At 37.6% G+C, this 20124-nt stretch overlaps 1 protein-coding gene across 1 annotated transcript in view; it reads right to left on the minus strand.

Annotated features, from left to right (window-relative positions):
* Positions 1-20124, minus strand: part of LOC149210159 (uncharacterized) — a 323003-nt gene that overhangs the window by 101877 nt on the left and 201002 nt on the right. Inside the window, exon 9 of the mRNA XM_089396649.1 lies at positions 8965-9033. Coding sequence (XP_089252775.1) covers positions 8965-9033 — 69 coding nt within the window. The remainder of the gene's footprint in view (positions 1-8964; positions 9034-20124) is intronic.

Raw genomic sequence — 20124 nt, forward strand, 5'->3', positions numbered from 1 at the left:
GAATAGATACGAAGAACTTATCGCAAAGGAAGCATCAAAATCTCCAGATGTAGCAGCCCAAGCTGAAGAAACAAACATCGATCCCACTAATCTCACAGTTCAGGCAAATCCAAATCCTACTGAAGTAAAGACGTACTCAAAGGTTGCAGTTCAAACGACAAACACCCCAAATGAGGATTCAGTAGTCAAGTCAACAACAACAATGCCTGAAGGAAATCAGGAAACTGCCATAAAAACGTTTAAGGAAGTTCAAACAAGAAAAATTCCTTATCTACATCCGAATCACAAGAGTAGACACCTTAATCAATCTACAAATCTATATCATGCAGAACATAAACAAACTTATGTTCCAAAGAATATTGAAGTGAGCTCAATCCGTTCATACGATAACTATTCACCACACATCTCCAAGGATCAGAAGATTAATCCGTTTTCATTACGACAATTCTGTCTATCGCTTGGTACATCATATCGTCTTGTATCAACAAAGATAAAAGCTCAGAAACAAGAAGATATTCCGAACGACAGAAGAGATCTGATCCTTCATCAGTAAGCTTTCAGGACAAAGCTTTTTGAAGGAGAAGGCAATGTTATGAATATAAATTATGTAAAAATAGATAATAAATAATAATCATAATAATATAAATATAATAATAATAATAAGTAAATTAATTAATGGTTAGTTAGTTAATAAAGAAAAGGCATGCTTTTTCGTGAAAGGGTACTTACCTGGCAATATATACAAGACCCTCATTCTCAATTGTACTCATCCTACATCAATTCTTTATGTAATATACAATTTACAGTCCTACAATGGATGTATTTGTCTACGATGTATTTTAATATTTTCGCTACGTATACGACCTTTGGTCGTTACAGCACAGGGTATATAATCCACCATTACATTACATTGTGTTAATTGTTATATATTATATTCATATAATTATATTATATAGTTTATAATTATAAAGTTTCATAATTATTATATTATATAGTTATAATTATATAATTAATTTTCATATATATATATATATATATATTATTTAAAAAGTTTATATATAAAAAATTATTATTTTACTTCTAAAAACCCTAATTCCATCTCAAAAAAACAAATGGAGTCTAAATCGGAATTGAAGGAAGGAAGATTTTTAAAAACCTTACCCAGCTACGCTAAAGCGCTATTTAACATTAAGGGAACTCTCGCAAGAAAAGATGTTACTATTTCTATCTCTCCCATTGAAGATAAAAATTATATAATGCCTAAAATTGCAAACCAATTAGTGATCCTGGAGTTAAATATAACTGAAAAATTACACTGTTTTGGCAACAAAAAATATGACATAGCCAATTTATAGTTAAACATTTAGGAGTATACATTTATATCGCAATTCTCAGTTCAAACCCTATGAAGCAATCAAGGTGACATTATTTTACGTTCACCATGGATGGAAATGCTAGGGCCCGTCATCTTAAATACGAAAAAGAAGTTTTTTACATTTTCCTATAGGAAGAAAAAAATAACGCTCAAAGATGTTACACTGAAGCCAAATTCAGTAACGCCAGAAGATATATCAGATATCTCAAAAATAATTTTTCAAGAAGGTAAAAAAATTCTACATAATATGCAAAGAGAAGTTGACAAGATCATTGTTGACAAAAATGAAAAAGTTTCTCGGCTTAAAGACCATAGCGAAAAGTAGAAGTCATTAAGAATGACAAGAAGTCATTAAAAGACAAGTTAGAGCAACTTACTCAAGAAGTATCAAAGTCTCCAAACATAATAGTCCAGGTTGAAGATAAGGGAACTAATACTGATCCAATCAAGATCACAACTCAAGAAGAGGACAAACTAAATGAAGTAAAGATGTACTTAGAAGTTGTAGTACCAGAAACAAAAGATTCAAGTGAAGATCTAGAAATTAACCATTCAACTTCCATAACTAAAGGAAATCAGGTGCTTCAAATAAATCAAGAAAACGACACAAACAAGATAAGGGAAAATCAAATCACTAGAATTCCTTATCGACATTCGAATCACGGGAGTAGACGACTCAATCATACCATGTATTGAGAACAGAAACAACAAATTGATGTTCCGAAGAATACTAATGTCAGTGCAATCCATTCATGTGATAACAATTCATCACAAGTTTCCAGTCACCGCAAGATTCCACAGCATATTAATTTAGGATGGTCAGATCCATTCTCAGTGCAACAGTTTTGTTTATCACTTAGAGGATCATATCGTTATGCTTCGACGAAGATGACGATTCCGAGACAAAAAGACATCCAAAACAGGAAAAAGAGATCAGGCCTTTCATCAGTAAGCTTTGATGACAAAGCTTTTTGAGAAGGAAGGCAATGTTATGAATAAAATATATAGGAAATAATGTAAATGATAATAATTATAAATAATGATTAGTTAATTAGTAAATAGGTAGAAGAGACATGTCTAAATGAGACATGACTCTCCATGAAAAGAAACCTGCCTAATATATAAGCAGGCCTCTCACACTCATTTGTATCATCATTCTTCATACATTTTATATATAATAATATTTGTATCCTCAATGATATTTTCATATTCCAAGTCTTCTGGAGTATTTAAACTGAAAAACAAACTTTGTTCGCTTCACGTTCAATGGTTTTTCTCCCGAAAGGGTTTCCACCTAAAAATCTCTTGTGTATTGTCTTTGATGTTGAGCATTGTTGAATGGTGTTTCTGATTTATGTACTGATCTAATGTTAATGATAATTAATGCTCTCTGAAGTTAAAATAAACTAATTGAAGCGAAATACTGATTCACCCCACTCTTAGTGTTTCCAACACTATGAAGTAATGGGACACATTGTCATTGTATTACTTAAGGGAAGTGGAACAAGACTTCTACCAATTGTGAATCGATTAGACACACCAATCGCTCATTTAGCTCAAAGTAAAGCCAACAGAGAAGAGAGACAACTTACCAAGGCTGTGTATGGCCTGTACAGTGATGCGTGGTACATGTTTAAGGGTGTGCATGGCATCAAGACTCCATGAATTTCTTCATACAGGCTTGTTGGAAGGTGCATACAGCTACAAGACTCATGAATTCGTTGTGCATGGTCTATCTGGATGTCAAGGGACTCAATAGTCACAGAATTTATGTTCTTGAGGGGCAGAAATAGAAGTTTTGCTAAACAAATGCAACGGCCAGATTACAGCAGCTCCATGTTGCTTGGGAGCGACAGCGGCAGCGAGGAGCAGGAGCGAAAACGGGAGTGGGAGCGACCATTTTCAGAAGCTCTCGGTTTGGGAGCGAATCCGGGAGCGATTTTTTAAATATATATATATATATATATATATATATATATATATATATATATTTTTTTTTTAATTTTTGATACATATATGTCAACAAAACATGTAGAATGATGAATTAGACATAAAAACATAAAAAAACATAGATTGATCATTGAACCATATCACATCAATCATCTAGAAATTATAATCGTCATCAACCATGTCCACAAGTTAGTAAAATACATATTACAACTGCATCATGTTGAATCTCATGAATCATGATTCATCAAATTCAATCTTAAAGTTTCAACTTCAAGCTTTCAAAATTGAAAATTCAATAACATTTATCATCATTGATCACCAAAGTTGTACTTGTAAGCTAAGTTTAACCATTACAAGAAGTAATATCTAAGATATTTCTAAGTCCTAACTTCTAACTGTTAACATGATATGAAATGTTATAAATTTATAAAATGAAACATGAATAATGAAATGAAATGAAACAACTTTAGTCTTTCACGAAGCATCATATTTCACAATCATTACCAATGAGTTATAATTGCCAAGGCCCAACTTCAAACTTCAAATTTTCATTGTCACAATGATATATTGTTTACAAAAAATATCATTATGATATGAAAGAGTCAAGAGTCAAGAGTCAAGGACTCAAAACTCAACAGTTATGAAAACTAAAGTCTAATAGAAACTAAAAAAGACAAGTAAACTGTAAATCTACATGTGGCCCTTGCCACGAGAGTCTCCAGGAGTATAAGCAGGTCGCGGTGGTCTTCTAGGAGTCTCCCGCACAGAACGACAACCAGAACTAGAACCTCCACGTGAGGGTGTAGATGGAGGTGGCGACAGCAAAGGAACAAGACTCGGACCTCGAGCACTGCTATTGGATGGTGGAGGTGGAGGTGGCATGGTTGCTGCAGCTGCTTCATCTTCATCTCTTACAAGTTCCTCTTCCAGTTCTTCAATATGTACAATGCCATCCTCCAAATTGTCATCCTCTGGGTGATTGTCCCAAATTTTATATGTGGGATCCTCATAAGCCCGATCACAGTAATGAGTCAACAACCTCCAAGTTGTAGTGCACATAAACCAAGCTTTCTGCTCGGTTTTCATTGAGTCTGTTTCTTTTCACATTATGTATGTAGCTGTAGGTGCTCCAACACCTCTCTACAGAAGAAGTATTTACAACCTGTGAAAGAACTTTTTTTGCCAATTTTGGCAAAAGTCCCTGGCCGCCATATGTTTCCCACCATGTGAGAGTATCAAATCTATCTCTGTCATCCATTGCATGGAAGTTACCATACAAACCACTGCCACTGAAGTATCTGCCTATTTCAAAGCGCACAGCTGCACATTCCTCCCTGTCAGGTACCAACTTTTCTAATGCTTCCAAATATCCTTTAGTTACCTCTGGATCTAAATGGGGTTTGGTCCTAACCCCACCCCCTGCTACAGGTTGGCCCAACCAAGATGTAGAGTAGTATTTTGGCGTAAGGATATACGCCAAGCAATGTAGTGGAAGATTAAGCCTATTCCACCGTTCACACACACAATCATGAATCAGTTTGTACAAGTTGGGATCTCTATTATGAACAATATCTTTTATTTCCCCTAACATGGTATCCATTTGCTCATACACCTCGCCAATCACTGGTTTGTCTATATCTGCAAACCGAATCATGTGATAAATTGGCTTGGTGAAATCCAATACCTGCCTCACACTTGTCCAAAACTGCCCATCAAGAGCGGCATCCTCCACCATTTCAAAACCTCCCATGTCAGCTGCATTTGTAGCCCTTTCCTTTAGTACCTGCCAATGTGGACTTGATACCATGCTAGCTAATGCCTCTCTTACCTTCAAAAGGCGCCTGAAGGTGAGGTAATAGCTACCAAATCTGGTCTTGGCAATCTTCAACAACTCCAATCTCGAGTGACTACGGAAAAGGTCATGGGTATTGCTATGATTTGTAATAAATTTTATCATTTGTTTGCCTTTCTTGTACAAATCACCAATCCATTGGTATTGTTCATTTTTGTTCTTGACAATATCATGCAACAGAAGGTTCAATGTGTGAATCAAACATCTAGACCAAAATATGTTGGGGTATTTATCCTCAATAATTGCTCCCGCTGCCTTACAATTAGGAGCATTATCAGTGATGACTTGGATGACATTGTATGGGCCAATACGCTCAAGTGTTTCAAGTAATGCTTCTGCAATGTTGATGGCGGTCTTGAACTTGTCTGAGTAATCATGTGCAGTTAGAAAGATGGGACCACTAACGAACACAGCAAGAACACTTATCAATGGCTTGCCTTTTACATTTGTCCATCCATCAGATACAATGGACACCCCATGGTCAGTCCAAGAACTTGTCATTCTATTCAAAGAATGTGATATTTTTGCTTTTTCATGATCAAGGCCAACGGTTCTTGCTTTGTCATACCCAGGGCTCTTGTATCCTTTAGGGACATCATTTATGGAAGAAACCATTTCGTGCCAATAAGGTGAGCGAAGAATATTGAATGGTATCCCACATGCATAGAGAAACCTGTAAACCTTTGAATCCACATCATTCCTACACCCCTCATCAAGGAAATCTGATATGGTTCTACGCCTTAAAGATGATGACCCTGTGCCTCCATATCCACTGCCTTGGGAGGATGTTGAAGGAGTTCTTTGTGATTGTGAGCTTGGTTCAAAGAAACCCCTTGATTTTTTTGATCTGTATTGGGCTTCCTCCTTTTTTGATTTGTATTGGGCTTTCTCAGACTCAAAGTAGAATGGACAGTGGTTAAAGTTGTTGATGATCACAAATACTAAGCGAAAATTTGACTTTTATGTAAGAACTAACACAAACGCAGTTTGGAAATCCTCTTTATAACCATTAACACAACTAAGAGCGGAAATAATCTCACACACAGAATTTACACAAAAATCACAGAGAAATCACAAAACAATTCATTATGCAATGAGCACCATGTTTACCCTAGAAACCCAAACAGGACAACCAGCTTTGGGCTCATGGGTCATTCAACATTTTGCACAGCCAACTCTCTTATGCTTCCTTGCCTCTCTGTGAAAATGTTCCTTCGTGAGTTGATTTACAAGGAGTTATAGGCAGAGTTGGAGGTTAATGGGAAGGACAAGCATCCTTTCCCCTTCATTTCAAATTCCTCAGTTTTTCTCTCCTATTTTCTTTTACTTTTCTTATTAATAATTTCTTTCATTTAATTTCTTTAGCGTCACACTGTCTTTTCTTATCTTTTATCCTTCATTAATTGTCAAATTGCTTGTGTGTACTGAGTCTTACAACCATTCATTTGTGTTCCGGCTACATTTCGGATCATCGGATATGATTTCCTAGTTCAGCAAAAAGCAGTGCACTCATTTTAGTTGAAGCAGAATACATGGCAACATCATCTTATTGTTGTGAGACCATTTGACTTCGTAACTTTATTGTAAAGTTGACAAATCACATGCTGGAGCCTACCTTTGTAAACTATCACGATCACAGTTGCATTGCTCTCTGATCACTCCAACTACATTGATATCCGCTGTCATTTCCTCAGAGATAAAGTACAGAAGGGAGTTCTAGTCCTTGACTATGTCCCAATGGATTTGCAAGTTGCAACAATTATTACAAAACCCTAGCAAAGAGAAGATCAAGGCATTCAGAGAGAAGCACAGGTTTGTGGAGACCAAAGTCCTCACAAAGGAGCATTAGTTTTTACCAGTGTTGCACGACTCGTACTCGTGTAAGACTCGTCTGGCTATTGATGAGGCGACCCGTATAAGACTCATACAAGACTTGGCAAAATACAGAAAAAAACTTAAAATATGAAAAGTTAAAAATTAAAAATAAAAAAGTCGAATTTTGAGGGTCTTGACTCTTCATGGGTCTTATTCAGGTCTTATGCGGGTTCAATGTGAGTTTAATGCAGGTCTTCATGGGTATGGGTAAGAACCGCGGGTTCTATGCAAGTGACCCATCTTGCTATAAGACCCATCAAGACCCACGGGTTCTCGCAGGTCTTATAAGGGTCGTCTTTCATGGGTTTTTACCTGTCGCTCCAATTTGTGCCCCTCATGGTTGGGAACACAACTCTAGGGCAATATTCCTCATCTCATGAGGAAGTCTTGCATTCTATTTTTGGCACTTGTAAGACAGAGATTCCGTTATAGTTAGGACAGACTCCATTACATATCTAAGGCACACGATTCTGAGAAGGAACCCCATACACATATGACGCATTTAGTATAGGACTTACATCTGCTAAGTAAGCTGCATTCTTTGAAGAGGGAGATTCTCTGTAGAAGTGATGCATTATTCCTTTCATCAAGGCTCATTCATTACATGCTATCTTTAGCATAGAATGGGCACTCCAGAAGTTGAGGTTGCTTCGCATTTGGACTCTGGAGCACTCCATTTGAGGCTTACTATCCAGTTGTGGCATCCTTCCTGCTTCTATTATATAAAGGTGACGAGGGCACACTAGATTCAGTAGCTCACTGGTTGAGTATTCTAGTGTGTGCTTGAGAGAAACAATTACGTTTTGTAATATTTCTTTTGGTGTGAAGGAGAAGGACATCACCATTGTTACAGAATTCCAGCTGGCTGTCCATTACAGTACTGTTGCTTATTTTTTAGATCAGATGCTATTTTATGCAGGGTTGATCTCAATTTCTTTATATGTGGTATCTACACTTCAAGTTTTCCATTCAGCACTTTTGTGTCTGAAGATCTGAAACTTCGATTGGTGTTTCAGTCTTCTGATTTTAGCTGTAGCATAAATTCATTGAGTGCAAATCTGTGTACCATGTGGATGTAAAATTGAAACAGTTCTTGGACATGGCCTAGATGAGGACACTTCATTTATGGTATAAAAACCCAGCTGTACAGGTACCCAAGAAAACAGTTTAAAAACATTGCAAAATCCCTGGATTCATGCATATTAGTGTAATAAATTCACCAAATCAAAGTCTACCAGCCCCCAAGGATTGCAAAATAATGGCATCGACAGAATGTCTTATCAATTCCAGAATTGAACACAGAAAGTGTTAAGGCCCTAACAATCATTCAGCTAGGGCTTTAACAGAAAGGTTTGCATTTAAACATTGAAAAGTTAATGCCATGACACTTGGTCTCAATTTACCTGTCTCTACTTGTGCTCTTTACTACATATTTTAAGTTTTCAAGAAGATATCATTCCCATTATTTCCACAAGAAAACCCCAAAGGTAATTTAGAAGAGAATAGCTACTCAGTGATTGGATATCTTATCTTAGGATCTGAATGCTTTCAGTAATCTATTAATAAGTAAATATTCAAACATCATTAGAAAAACAAATGACTGTATGCTAAATGATGCAAAGTCTTTTTCTCTCCATATCAGATGAATTCAAGACGTAAAAATATTCAATAAATAGACTTAAAATCTTGTAATAAACCCGAACAAAAATAGATATCGACAAGAAGAATATTTTGTAGCATAATAGAGAATCCAAAGAGTGACCAATTCACTTGACTTCCACAGCTGATGTTCAAATACATACTCTTCAAAGAATTAGTTGCTTTCTCAAGTGCAATTCAATACATCTTTTAGTTAGAATTAAAATTCGACTTAGTGTCGGAACCAAATTCAGACAAAATGCAAAACTCTTACCGTCTGAATTGGCTCTGCAAGAACCTCCCAATATTGCTCCAAATCCTCACTGATTCGAGACTCATTAACCTGCAATTATGCCATGGCTAACTGAGAAAAAGCTCAAATTCAGCAAAAGCATTGAAAGAAAGGATCTATTGATCATCATATAACCACATGAAATCTTCTAGACATTAAGACCATATAATTTTTTTGCCCAGAAAAATAGAAAACAACACGAACAACATTGTCAATTTTACAAGAGAAAATAAATTAACTATGGTGTGCCTTGATAATCCAACGCACTGGGCTGTTGAAGCTTGTGGTAGCTTCAGAAAGTCTTCTGCATAGGCTTGGTGTCTTAGCATGTAGAGGATGATTTATTGCTTCTTTAGGTGCCTGCTTGATGGAGAAAGTGATTTATGTCTTCTTTCATAAGTCTGAATTAAGAAAAGTAAATAATTAAAGGCAATTAATTATTGTGTACTATGGGCTTCGATGAAAGATGGATAAGCTGGATAATGTCAATGGTAACCACCCCAGTTCTGTCAATTATGCTCAACGGATCCCCTACAGAGGCATTCAACGCCACCAAAGGGCTCAGGCAAGGCAACCCGTTATCACCCTTCTTGTTTATCCTAGCAGCGGAAGGTCTAGGAAGATATATAAAAGCAAAAGTCTGCAGTGAACAATATACGGGCCTAAGACTTTGGGGGAATGACCTTCCACTAACCCACCAACAATTCGTAGACAACGTAATGTTATACGGACAGGCATCGCTCAAGGAAGCCAGGAAAATTATGGAAATCCTCACAGACTTCAATAGTGCTTCAGGGACAGAGATAAACAAAGAGAAGTCAAATATCTATTTCTTCAACACCCCAGTACCCTCCCAAGCTTTCCTAGCAAGATCCATGGGATTCAGAATAGGAAATTTCCCTACGAAGTATCTAGGAATTCAACTAAATGACCAGCAGAACAAAGTGGCTAATTAGAAAATCTTGTTGGAAAAAATCCAAAGGAAAATGCAAAACTGGACATTCAGAACATTGAGCATTCCAAGTCGTGTAAGACTACTAAAATCAGTATTACAATCCATTCCGATATACCAACTAACTAGTCAAGCGACCACTAAAATACTCTTGCAGAAAATGGTAGACATGTTCAAAAAATTCTTATGGCAAGGACCCAGCATGGTAAAAAAATGGGCGCTTCTATCCTAGAGCTGGCTCAGCAAACCCCTAAAAGAAGGAGGCCCTGGACTTCGTGACCCTTACATTCTGAATCAGGTAATGGGAGCAAGACATAGATACAGAGAGGGGTAGATCTTTGGAAAAAACTATGGGAGAGAAAGTATGACATGCCCAGGTCCCTCGAAGGAAAGTTGAGAAGCCAAAACGATAAGAAAGGCTCTGCAATATGGAACCTAGCCAGTGCCAACAGGAATCTGATCAGCAACCATAGCTTCTGGGAAATTAGAGGAGGGGACAAAGCCAACTTCTGGGAAGAAGCATGGCAACAGAGGGGAAAACTAAATAGCCAGCCGCAGCTAGCAAAAATCCACCAATTCACCGATCTCCATGGGGGAAACACAATACAAAACTTCTGGTGCATAGAACCAGAAGGATACTAGAGAAAGTGGAAACAACAACAGGATTGGCCAGAAGCGCCAGAAACACCCCAATGGAAGCTTTACGAAAAGGAAATGGCAACCAGGAAAATAGCGATAAAAGAAAGATCGGACATCCTAAGATGGGGCCACAGAATCAAAGGAATGTTTACAATTGGAGAAGGTTATCAATTAAAAGCAGAACACATCAGACATCCAGAAACAAATAACTGGGAAAGCATATGGAAGGAAAAAACATGGCCGAAGATCACTTTCTTCGTTTGGATCCTGAGCCACGGGTGAGCATTAACATGGGACCAACTGCAAAAAAAGGAATGCAAGGCCCATCGATATGTGTCCTATGCCGAGAACAGGAAGAGACAATGGAGCACCTTACCAATGCTTGCAAATACAGCGATAACCTGTGGAAACAACACCATCAACTTTTTGAAATTAGTGACAGGAATCCAAATAACATGCAAACAACAATAGAGAACTGGAGGAAAAAACCGTACCAGAACACAATCCTGAACCGTGCTTGGAGACTCTCGCTAGGATTTGTCCTGTGGAATATATGGAAAGAACGAAACAAATTGATCTTCAAGGAAGAAGGCAGAGCAAAAGCAGAAAAATGGAACCAGATAATCCAAAATATTAGAGAGACTATTCTAACAGAGAAATGGTTCGAGGACTGGAAAACTAACCCGAAGGAAGAAAAGATAATGACCCGCCTGAACCTGAAACCAAGCATGTTGCATACTTCTTCTTGGAAGCACCACACCACCAAAGGAGAGGAAGTAAACCAATTCAGAAGACCACAGAAGGAATTCATCAAACTAAACTTCGATGGCACTGCAAAAGGGAATCCTAGTGAGGCGGGGACAGGAGGGGTATTCAGAGATGACAGGGGTAAGACACTTAGAATCTACGCGATGGACTGTGGCAACGTGACAAATAATGAAGCAGAGCTTCATGCCCTGAAAAAAGGGCTGGAAATCGCAATAAGGGAGCAATAAAAAAATTACAGGTAGAAGGCGATTCAAAAATGGCGATTGAAATAGTAAAAAAGCTACAGCAAGGAACATAGTGGGAGAAGATCAGCCGAAGCTGGAGAACTGCTTGGCTGGTGCAGGAGATCAGTAAACTAATCAGACAGATAGACTACATCCTTCCCACACACATACGAAGGAAAGGCAATGCGGCAGTGGACAACCTGGCAAATTGGGGAAGCGGCCAGGTAGGCAGAACTGTAGACATAAACGCGGAAGAACTACATCAGATGGAGGAGATGGCAAACTTAGTGAAAATCCTGGAAAAAGACAAGGAAGGGGAGGAGAACCCCCGATCGGGGTGTAGCACAATGGAGGAAGTGGGACAGGGGAGATGGGACCGGGAAGTGGGAGGCAACGTCCAAGTGAGTGAAAGGACAGGTGAGGGAAATGGAGTGAGAGGACAGGGGAAAGGGCAAGTGGACGAACAGGGCAGGGAAGGAACAGACCCCGAGAGAAGGTTGGTGGAGACGGATAAGGAAGACACCGAGGATGGCAAAGGGCCCAGTGGGAGGGCGGGCAGAAGGACGCCAACAAGTGGCAGGACGAGGGACGACACCATACGGCAAGAGAAATCGGGAGTAAGTGAGTGTTAATGAGAGAAAGTGTAAGACAGGACGGAGGGTCACCATTCCAAGGTGACGGCGTAGGGATCAGTGAAGGGAGTAATGATGACAGACAAGTGGACGAAAAAGGAAAGATCAGAAAGGGGAGGGGAATAAAACATAAGGGAAAACAATCCATACGCAGACGCATCCAGGAGGAGACAAGAACCGAAGAGAGGAAAGGTGGTCGAAGAACGACGTTGCAACTTGAGGACGGAAGCGGAACCAGTTCTGCAAGTTGGTATGTTGCTCCTCTGGGCCTCAACATCTTAACGAATAAGATGTCTTTCTGCATTAATCTAGGAAATTTGTACAGGATAGGGATTGAGTCTGGTAGGGAGGAACCCAGGAATTCCTAGGACCCTGGATGGTCTAAAATTTTAGAATGTGTAATGAAAATCCTGGGGAGTAAGCTAGGAGAGGAGGGGGTAGAATCCAAGAATGGAGAGGTCTCCACCACAGTAACCCCAAGAAACGAAACACGAGAGAGCGAGGCCATAATGACTCCTGTTGGGGACTCCGCCAAAAAACCAGAGGAAAAAAATGAAGAACCTCGAAGAGTAAATAGAACAGAGAAAAGAGGGAAACAAAAAAACAGAAGTTCACTAGGGGCGAAAGAGAATAGGGCCAGGGTTCTGATGCCTAGACCCCTAGAAAACATCCCCACAACCAAGCTTCCCTGCGACACAAGGAACAGTAAACCAATCTATCCTAGAGGCGGTCCTAAGCGGATGCCTCTGTCGTGTTGTTTGAGTGACAGATGTTGTCGAGAGGAAAAAATGACGGTAAGAGAAGTAAGAATTAGAAGAACCCAAAACTATGAGAGGAGATGGGAAATTCTAAAAGAAACCATGAAAAGCCCTAGTTCCGGCACTGAAAGGGATAACAAATGTGACACAGGTAAATGAGAAATTCTTTGAATGTTTGTTCATTATCAAATTGATAATCGTAATGGTTATGTGATAGGTCTCACCTCAAAATATGCCCAGTACAGTGAGGAGGACAGCAAATAGAAAGAAGCAACCGGCAACAGGTACGCAGTCAACATGGCGACCAAGAAGGGTAAGAGAGACAAAAAGATGGCAGAGGGGGCGAGCGACTCAAACAAAGAGCAAAGAAAGAGAGGGCAAAAGTCTGGATGTGAACATATGAAAACCCTCATCGACACTTACATGGCAGGGAACCCACCGGACGTTAGAGCCCAAATTATTGGCTGGGAGCGAGAACTAAACGACAACATAAGGAACCAAGACATCCCCATGGAGGAATGGGAGAGCATGGTTCTGGACCCAGGGAACTCTCGAGGACGACACTCTCTCTTCAGACAGACAATACAACAGTATTGGGTCATGAAGAACGTGGTGGCACGGGCCATGACTCTCAATCGGGAACAAGCAGCAAGCAAAGGACCGGAGGTAAAGGAGGACACCAAGGAAAAGGATCCCATCAGGGCAAAACTCCTCAGGGAGATTGCAACAGTCCAAATACAAACTTACAGAAACAACTTGGCACTGGGGAGAATTGAACAAACACTTCAAGACATGAAGAGGAGCGAGATGCTTGGCTCCAATGCCAAAGCACCAGCCCCAGTAATATCCTCGGACGAGGATTGAAGCAAAGGTCCAGTACATTTTTGTTGAGCTTTTATGATGAATAGTTCTTACTTGTTTAAATGGAACATTAGTATAGATAGCAAAGACAATGTTGCTAGATGGATAGAGAAAGACCTTTCCAAATTTTGGTCAAGGTTTAATGCAGACAGGTGGCTACCTCGTTTCCTTCAAGCAGGCTCACCTGGAACAAATGGAAGATTTGATTTTGAATAGTTAATATCAATAAAGGAAGCACCACCAAGTTTACAAAAAAAAAATTATTATGTACTATGAAATCAATTTCAAAGGATAAATAATTGAATTATTTTAGTGACTTATAAATTATCTCAACCATTGATCTCCTAGATCTTCTAGAAGGAAGATTAGGGTTAGGGATTTGGGTTTGATGAAGATTATAAAATAATCCTAAGGCAGAGGTGAAAACAAACAAATGGAGAAAGTGATTTTCTCTAAAGCGAGAAGCTCAGCTAGACTGTAGCGCAGAGGAAGAGTGCACGTCGATTCAAAAGCATTTCCAGGAGGTCAAATTGTTGGAGATTGCAGGGCCAAATTGTTGAAGTGAGAAGGAGGTCAATGTAACAACCAAAAATCATATACGCAGCGGAAATATTAAAATATTTTGTAGACAAAGACATCCATTGTAGGATAGTAATTGTAAATGTATATTGTATTAAAGAAATGATGTAGGATGATTACAATTGAGAATGAGGTTCTTGTATATATAGCCAGGTAAGTATCCTTTCACGAACAGGGATGTCTCTAAGACATGCCTTTTCATTATTAACTAACTAACCATTAGTTAATTTACTTATTATTTATTATTATATTTATATTATTATGATTATTATTTATTATCTATTTTTATCTATTTTTACATAATTTATGTTCATAACATTGCCTTCTCCTTCAAAAAGCTTTTTCCTCAAAGCTTACTGATAAAGGATTGGTTCTCTTTTGTTGATCGGCATATCTTCTTATTTATGAGCTTTCATCTTTGTTGATACAAGACGATATGATGTTCTAAGCGATAGACAGAATTGTCGTACTAAAAACGGATCAGACCATCCTAGATTAATCTTCTAGGGAATCTTCTGATCCTTGGAGATGTGTGGTGAATAGTTATCGTATGACTAGATTAAGCTCACTTCAGTATTCTTTGGAACATAAGTTTGTTGTTTATGTTCTGCGTGATATGGATTTGTAGATTTATTAAGGCGTCTACTCTTGTGATTCAGATGTAGATAAGGAGTTTTTCTTGTTTGAACTTCCTTAAACGTTTTTATGGCATTGTTGTTGTTGACCTAAACTATTGAATCCTTATATGGTGTCTACTTTGTTTGAACGACAACCTCTGAGTACATTTTTACTTCAATAGGGTTGGATTTGCTTGAGCTACGAGATTAGTGGTATTGATGTTTTTTTTCCAGTTTGCACTGTTACATTTGGAGATTTTGATGCTTCCTTTGCAACACGTTCTTTGAACCTATTTGTCAATGATTTCTTTTCGTCCTTAAGTTTTTTAACCGGTTTGAGTAGATTTTGATTATGATTTTTGAAATGTAAGCATTCCTCATTCTCTGAGTCAATTATATTTTGGCCTTCACGCTTCTCATCTTTTAAACACTTGATTTGTTCTACTAATGTTTGGTTAAGGCTCTTTAAACGTAAATTTTCTTCTTCTTGTTCTAATAAAGTTATAAACGCTCCTTGAGTTCCTTCTTTGATGCTTTAGCTTTCTTGACTTGTTCGAGTAGTTTTTCTTGGTGATCTCTGAGGTGTGAAATTTCTCTCTTTGCTGCAGATGACTTCTTCAAGCTCTTTTTGCTTATTTGATATAGTTTTTTCGTTATCTTGAAACATCAAGTTTGAGATATCCTTAAGGTCTTCTAATGAAGATTTTATTGATTTTGATTTACTTGTTATGTCTGGAAACGTGACCATCTTCCCTTTATAAGGAAACATCGAAACTTGTTTCTCTATGTTTAACATGAATGTACCCAAGTCCTTAAACCAAGGTTGACAGAGTACGATGTCAGTCTTTTTATCCGTCCTTACAACATGAAATTGAGATATGTACTCTTAATGACCTATTGTCACTTGTAGATCACTAATTTTATACTCTTTTTGGTCAAAAATATTTTTCTTTACACCAATGCTTAGCACTGGAATAAATAGTTGATTTGCCAAGTTGATGTTGATATAATTTTTATCGTTGCTTGGGCTGATAGTGACATTAACTTCTCTTCCTTGGATACTTCCTTTTAATGTAATTACTCCGTGTTTTGTAATTGAAAGACCATTATAGGAAAACCTTTCTTCCTTTGTCATTTTAAAATTGAGCTCCATCATTTTTTTCAATGATTGATCCCACATTTTGTTTTGTCGAGATGACTTTAGGTATATATTTAAAGTTCCTTTGGACTTTGTACTTCAAGCCTCCTTTAAAAGTGTCTTTTTAATATAATTCTTCAAAACTCTTCTAATCCAATTCCATATTATCCTTAGTATTTCAAAACTCCTTTTTTTATATATAATTCTACTTACGCCTTTTTCCTTTTGTACTTTACAAAGAATATTTAAATATTGTTTCAATTGGCTTCTTTTAAATATCTTATATTCCTTTGTATTTATTTTTTAAATTTCATATAACTCTTTAAACTTTAATTCAACTTCACTTTAATGTAAACTCTTAACTGATATTTTCTCCTTATGTAACCTTTTATAATAATACTCGCTTTGTACTTATATATATTTTCAATAATTTTATGACTTTAACTTTTCTTTAAATACCCCTTTATAATATAATACTTCTCTTTATATATTTTTTATTTATAATATTATTTTTCCTGTTGAAAAGTTATAACTCTAGTGAAACCTGGTTATTCACCTCTTTGGGGGTATAATATAAAATATATGTTCACTTATGTACTTTTGACTCTATTAATGTTCTCCACGTAAAAAGTAAAACTTACCATTCACGTAAAGAGATTTTGTATTCCTTTTTTTACTTTCAAAATACCATGAGCGATTACCATGGGTTTCTAAAACATCGGTTAATGTTCTCCACGTAAAAAGTAAAACTTACCATTCACATAAAGAGATTTTGTATTCTTTTTGTTTTTCTTTTACTTTTAAAATACCCTTGGCAATTACCATGGGTTTCTAAAACCACAGGCTTATAAACCACTTAATGAAGAATCAAGATGATATTATCTACTCTTTGTTCTCTTACGTATAGTTTTAAATATATTTGGAAAGATTCCCTCTTAACTTTATCATGCACTTTTTATCAATAATGTAGAAACTTTTTATATATATGAATGTTCTCCTTCAAAATTTACATCGGACTATATTTATTTATTTATTTTAAATCTTTTTTTAATCTTTATATGTACTTTTTTTTCTTTTATTTCTTTTTTTTTAATTTGATTTTTTTCTATATTTTTTTTACATTTTATTTTCTCCCCATATCTATATATGTATATATATATATATATATATATATATATATATATATATATATATATATATATATTATTGAATGGCCAAATGCTTGATAGCCAAATGGAGAAACTCCAAATTCTTGTAGCAAAATGCTTCAACTACAACAATGTTCATGAATTTGACAGTCAAGAACCTGGATCGGAGAACACGGCTCTATGCAATGGTTGAAGGACCTGAGGATCAAACAGCTCTAATACCAATGTAACAACCAAAAGTCATATACGCAGCGGAAATATTAAAATACTTTGTAGACAAAGACATCCATCATAAGATAGTACTTGCAAATGTGTATTGTATTAAAGAATTTATGTAGGATGATTACAATTGAGAATGAGGGTCTTGTATATATAGCTAGGTAAGTACCCTTTCACGAACAGGCATGTCTCTAAGACATGCCTTTTCATTATTAACTAACTAACCATTAGTTAATTTACTTATTATTTATTATTATATTTATATTATTATGATTATTATTTATAATCTATTTTTACATCATTTATGTTCATAACGGTCGAATTGTTGGAGAGGCTAATTTTCTAGGGCCAAATATCCTAAGGCGCAGAGGTTATTTGAGGGGAAGAGGTGGGCCGAAAATTGTGAAAAATTCTAACACAAAATTCTACTGCACTAACTGATTTATTTCACCTACTTACTTTTCACAATAAGTTATTTACAAAACCTTTCAGTAAACATTAAAATAAATTCTACTACAGCTATCACATAATTACATGAAAATAACAATGATATACAAACACAAGAAACGATCACATCAACACAATTGTTTTTGGACAATTTTCCACGGAAAAACCCAATGTGGGAAAACTGGTGCAGCAAATGAGGGTTTTATTAATCTTCAGCAACAATCACTTTACAAGGAATGATTACACAGAAAAACTGAGACACTTCTGAGAGAAAACAACTGAGACAAAGTTTCTCCTCCTCCTAGAGAAGTTTTGACACCGTGGAAACCCTTCCCCCACCTTTGTGTCACTTCTGCATCTCTCTGCGTCAGCCTGCGTGAGGACTGCGTCTCCAATGGTGTTGTCTCCCTGCTCTTCCCTCTACGATGTCTCTCGAATGCCTTGCGTCACTTCCTCCTCAGTCACTAACTCTTGTTGATGCCCTCCTCTTCCTTCACCCTGCAACTCTCCCTCTGAAATCGAACTCCTTCTCCTTGAGAATCAATTTCCCTCGAGGTACTGAGTATTTGCCCAGTGTGTCTCCAAATAACTCTCAAGTCTTCTCTTATACTTTTCCTATTGATGAATCAACGGCCAAGATCAAGTCTCTAATCAATGGCTAAGATTAAAACAGACTTTATCCTCGTCTCTTAGAAGCTTCTCACCCATATCTTTATTAATACCCATTAATATTTTTATTTTCCTAAGTTTAGACTTAGGAACCCATTAAAATTATTAATTATTTTAATAACTCCTCATCCTGGTGGAATTTCTCCAAATGATTTCTGGGTCCTGGAGATATTATGTGTTCTAGCCCCTCCACAAAATTTCAGAGCTAGAGCACATCTAATGCTACCCAAAATCAACACTCCCTCTTAGCGAGGAATGTGCTCTAGCAACACTTCCCAATAGAAGCATCACATTGATCCACGGCATCGATCATCTTCACTGTTGATGCTCAGCCTACTGCCCCTCACCTACTACGCGGTTGCAGCCTGTACTGTTTCCCATGACACTGCAACTGTCACTGCTACATCTGTACTGCAGCTCCCTCTAAATGTGTTGCACCATGCTGCCCATAGCACTGCCAATGCTAATTGTTGCACTGCAACTTATCCTATCCGCTTCTGCTATTGAAACGGATTCTTCACCATCCCCATCTTCTCCCTAAACAAACTTTGTTCTTCCTAGAGCCTTGATGAGAATGTTTGCCACCTGTTCTCCTATTGGGGTGTACCTCAACTGTAATGCCCCTCATTGGGCACAGTCTCTGACGAAGTGACACCTGATATCAATGTGCTTCGACTGATCATCAAATACTGGATTCTCAGAGAGCTTGATGGAACTTTGATTATCACATAAAATATTGGTCGCTTCCATCTTTCTCCTGAATAGATTCACAAGCAATTTCCTAAGCCATATGGTTTCACACAACGCTATGTTAGCTGCCATATATTCAGCTTCAGCTGAGCTCAGAGCCATGGATTTTTGTTTCCTACTACACTAGGAGGTCATTCCTGATCCAAGCTTGAAACAATACCTGATGGTACTTTTCTGATCCACTGTACTTCTAGCCCAATCTGCGTCAGTGAACCCACTCACCCTGATGTCATTGCCTTAGGTGTACATTAGTCCATGCTCCACTATTCCTCGTATATATCTGAGAACATGCTTGGCTGCTGCCCAGTGCGCCCTCTTTGGTTCCACCATGAACTGATTGAGGGTGTTGACAGCGTAACAAATGTTTGGCCTGGTATTGACCAGATACATCAGGGACCCTATGAGTTGTCTTTACAAGGTGCGATCGACTTCTTTATCTTCGGATGCATCAATCTTCTTCCAGTTGGTGATCATTGGAGTAGCCATAGGTCTACAGTCCTACATTCTAAACCTTTTCAAAATCTTAATAGCGTATCTCTCTTGTCCAAGGAAAATTTCACCCTTATGCTGCCAAACTTCCAACCCCAGGAAATAATGCATCCATCCCAAATCCTTCATGTCGAATTTTGTGGCTAGGTTCTCCTTGCAATCTTTGATGAGCCTAGATAAGCCTATCGGAAAAAGATCATCCACATATAACACAAGGATTAGAGGCTCATTCTCTACAACAAGATAGTAGAA

The sequence above is a fragment of the Pinus tabuliformis genome, chromosome 1_2, assembly GCF_031772625.1.
Source record: "Pinus tabuliformis cultivar Carrire ecotype Pingquan chromosome 1_2, CPIR1, whole genome shotgun sequence".
In the NCBI taxonomy this organism is placed as follows: Eukaryota; Viridiplantae; Streptophyta; class Pinopsida; order Pinales; family Pinaceae; genus Pinus; species Pinus tabuliformis.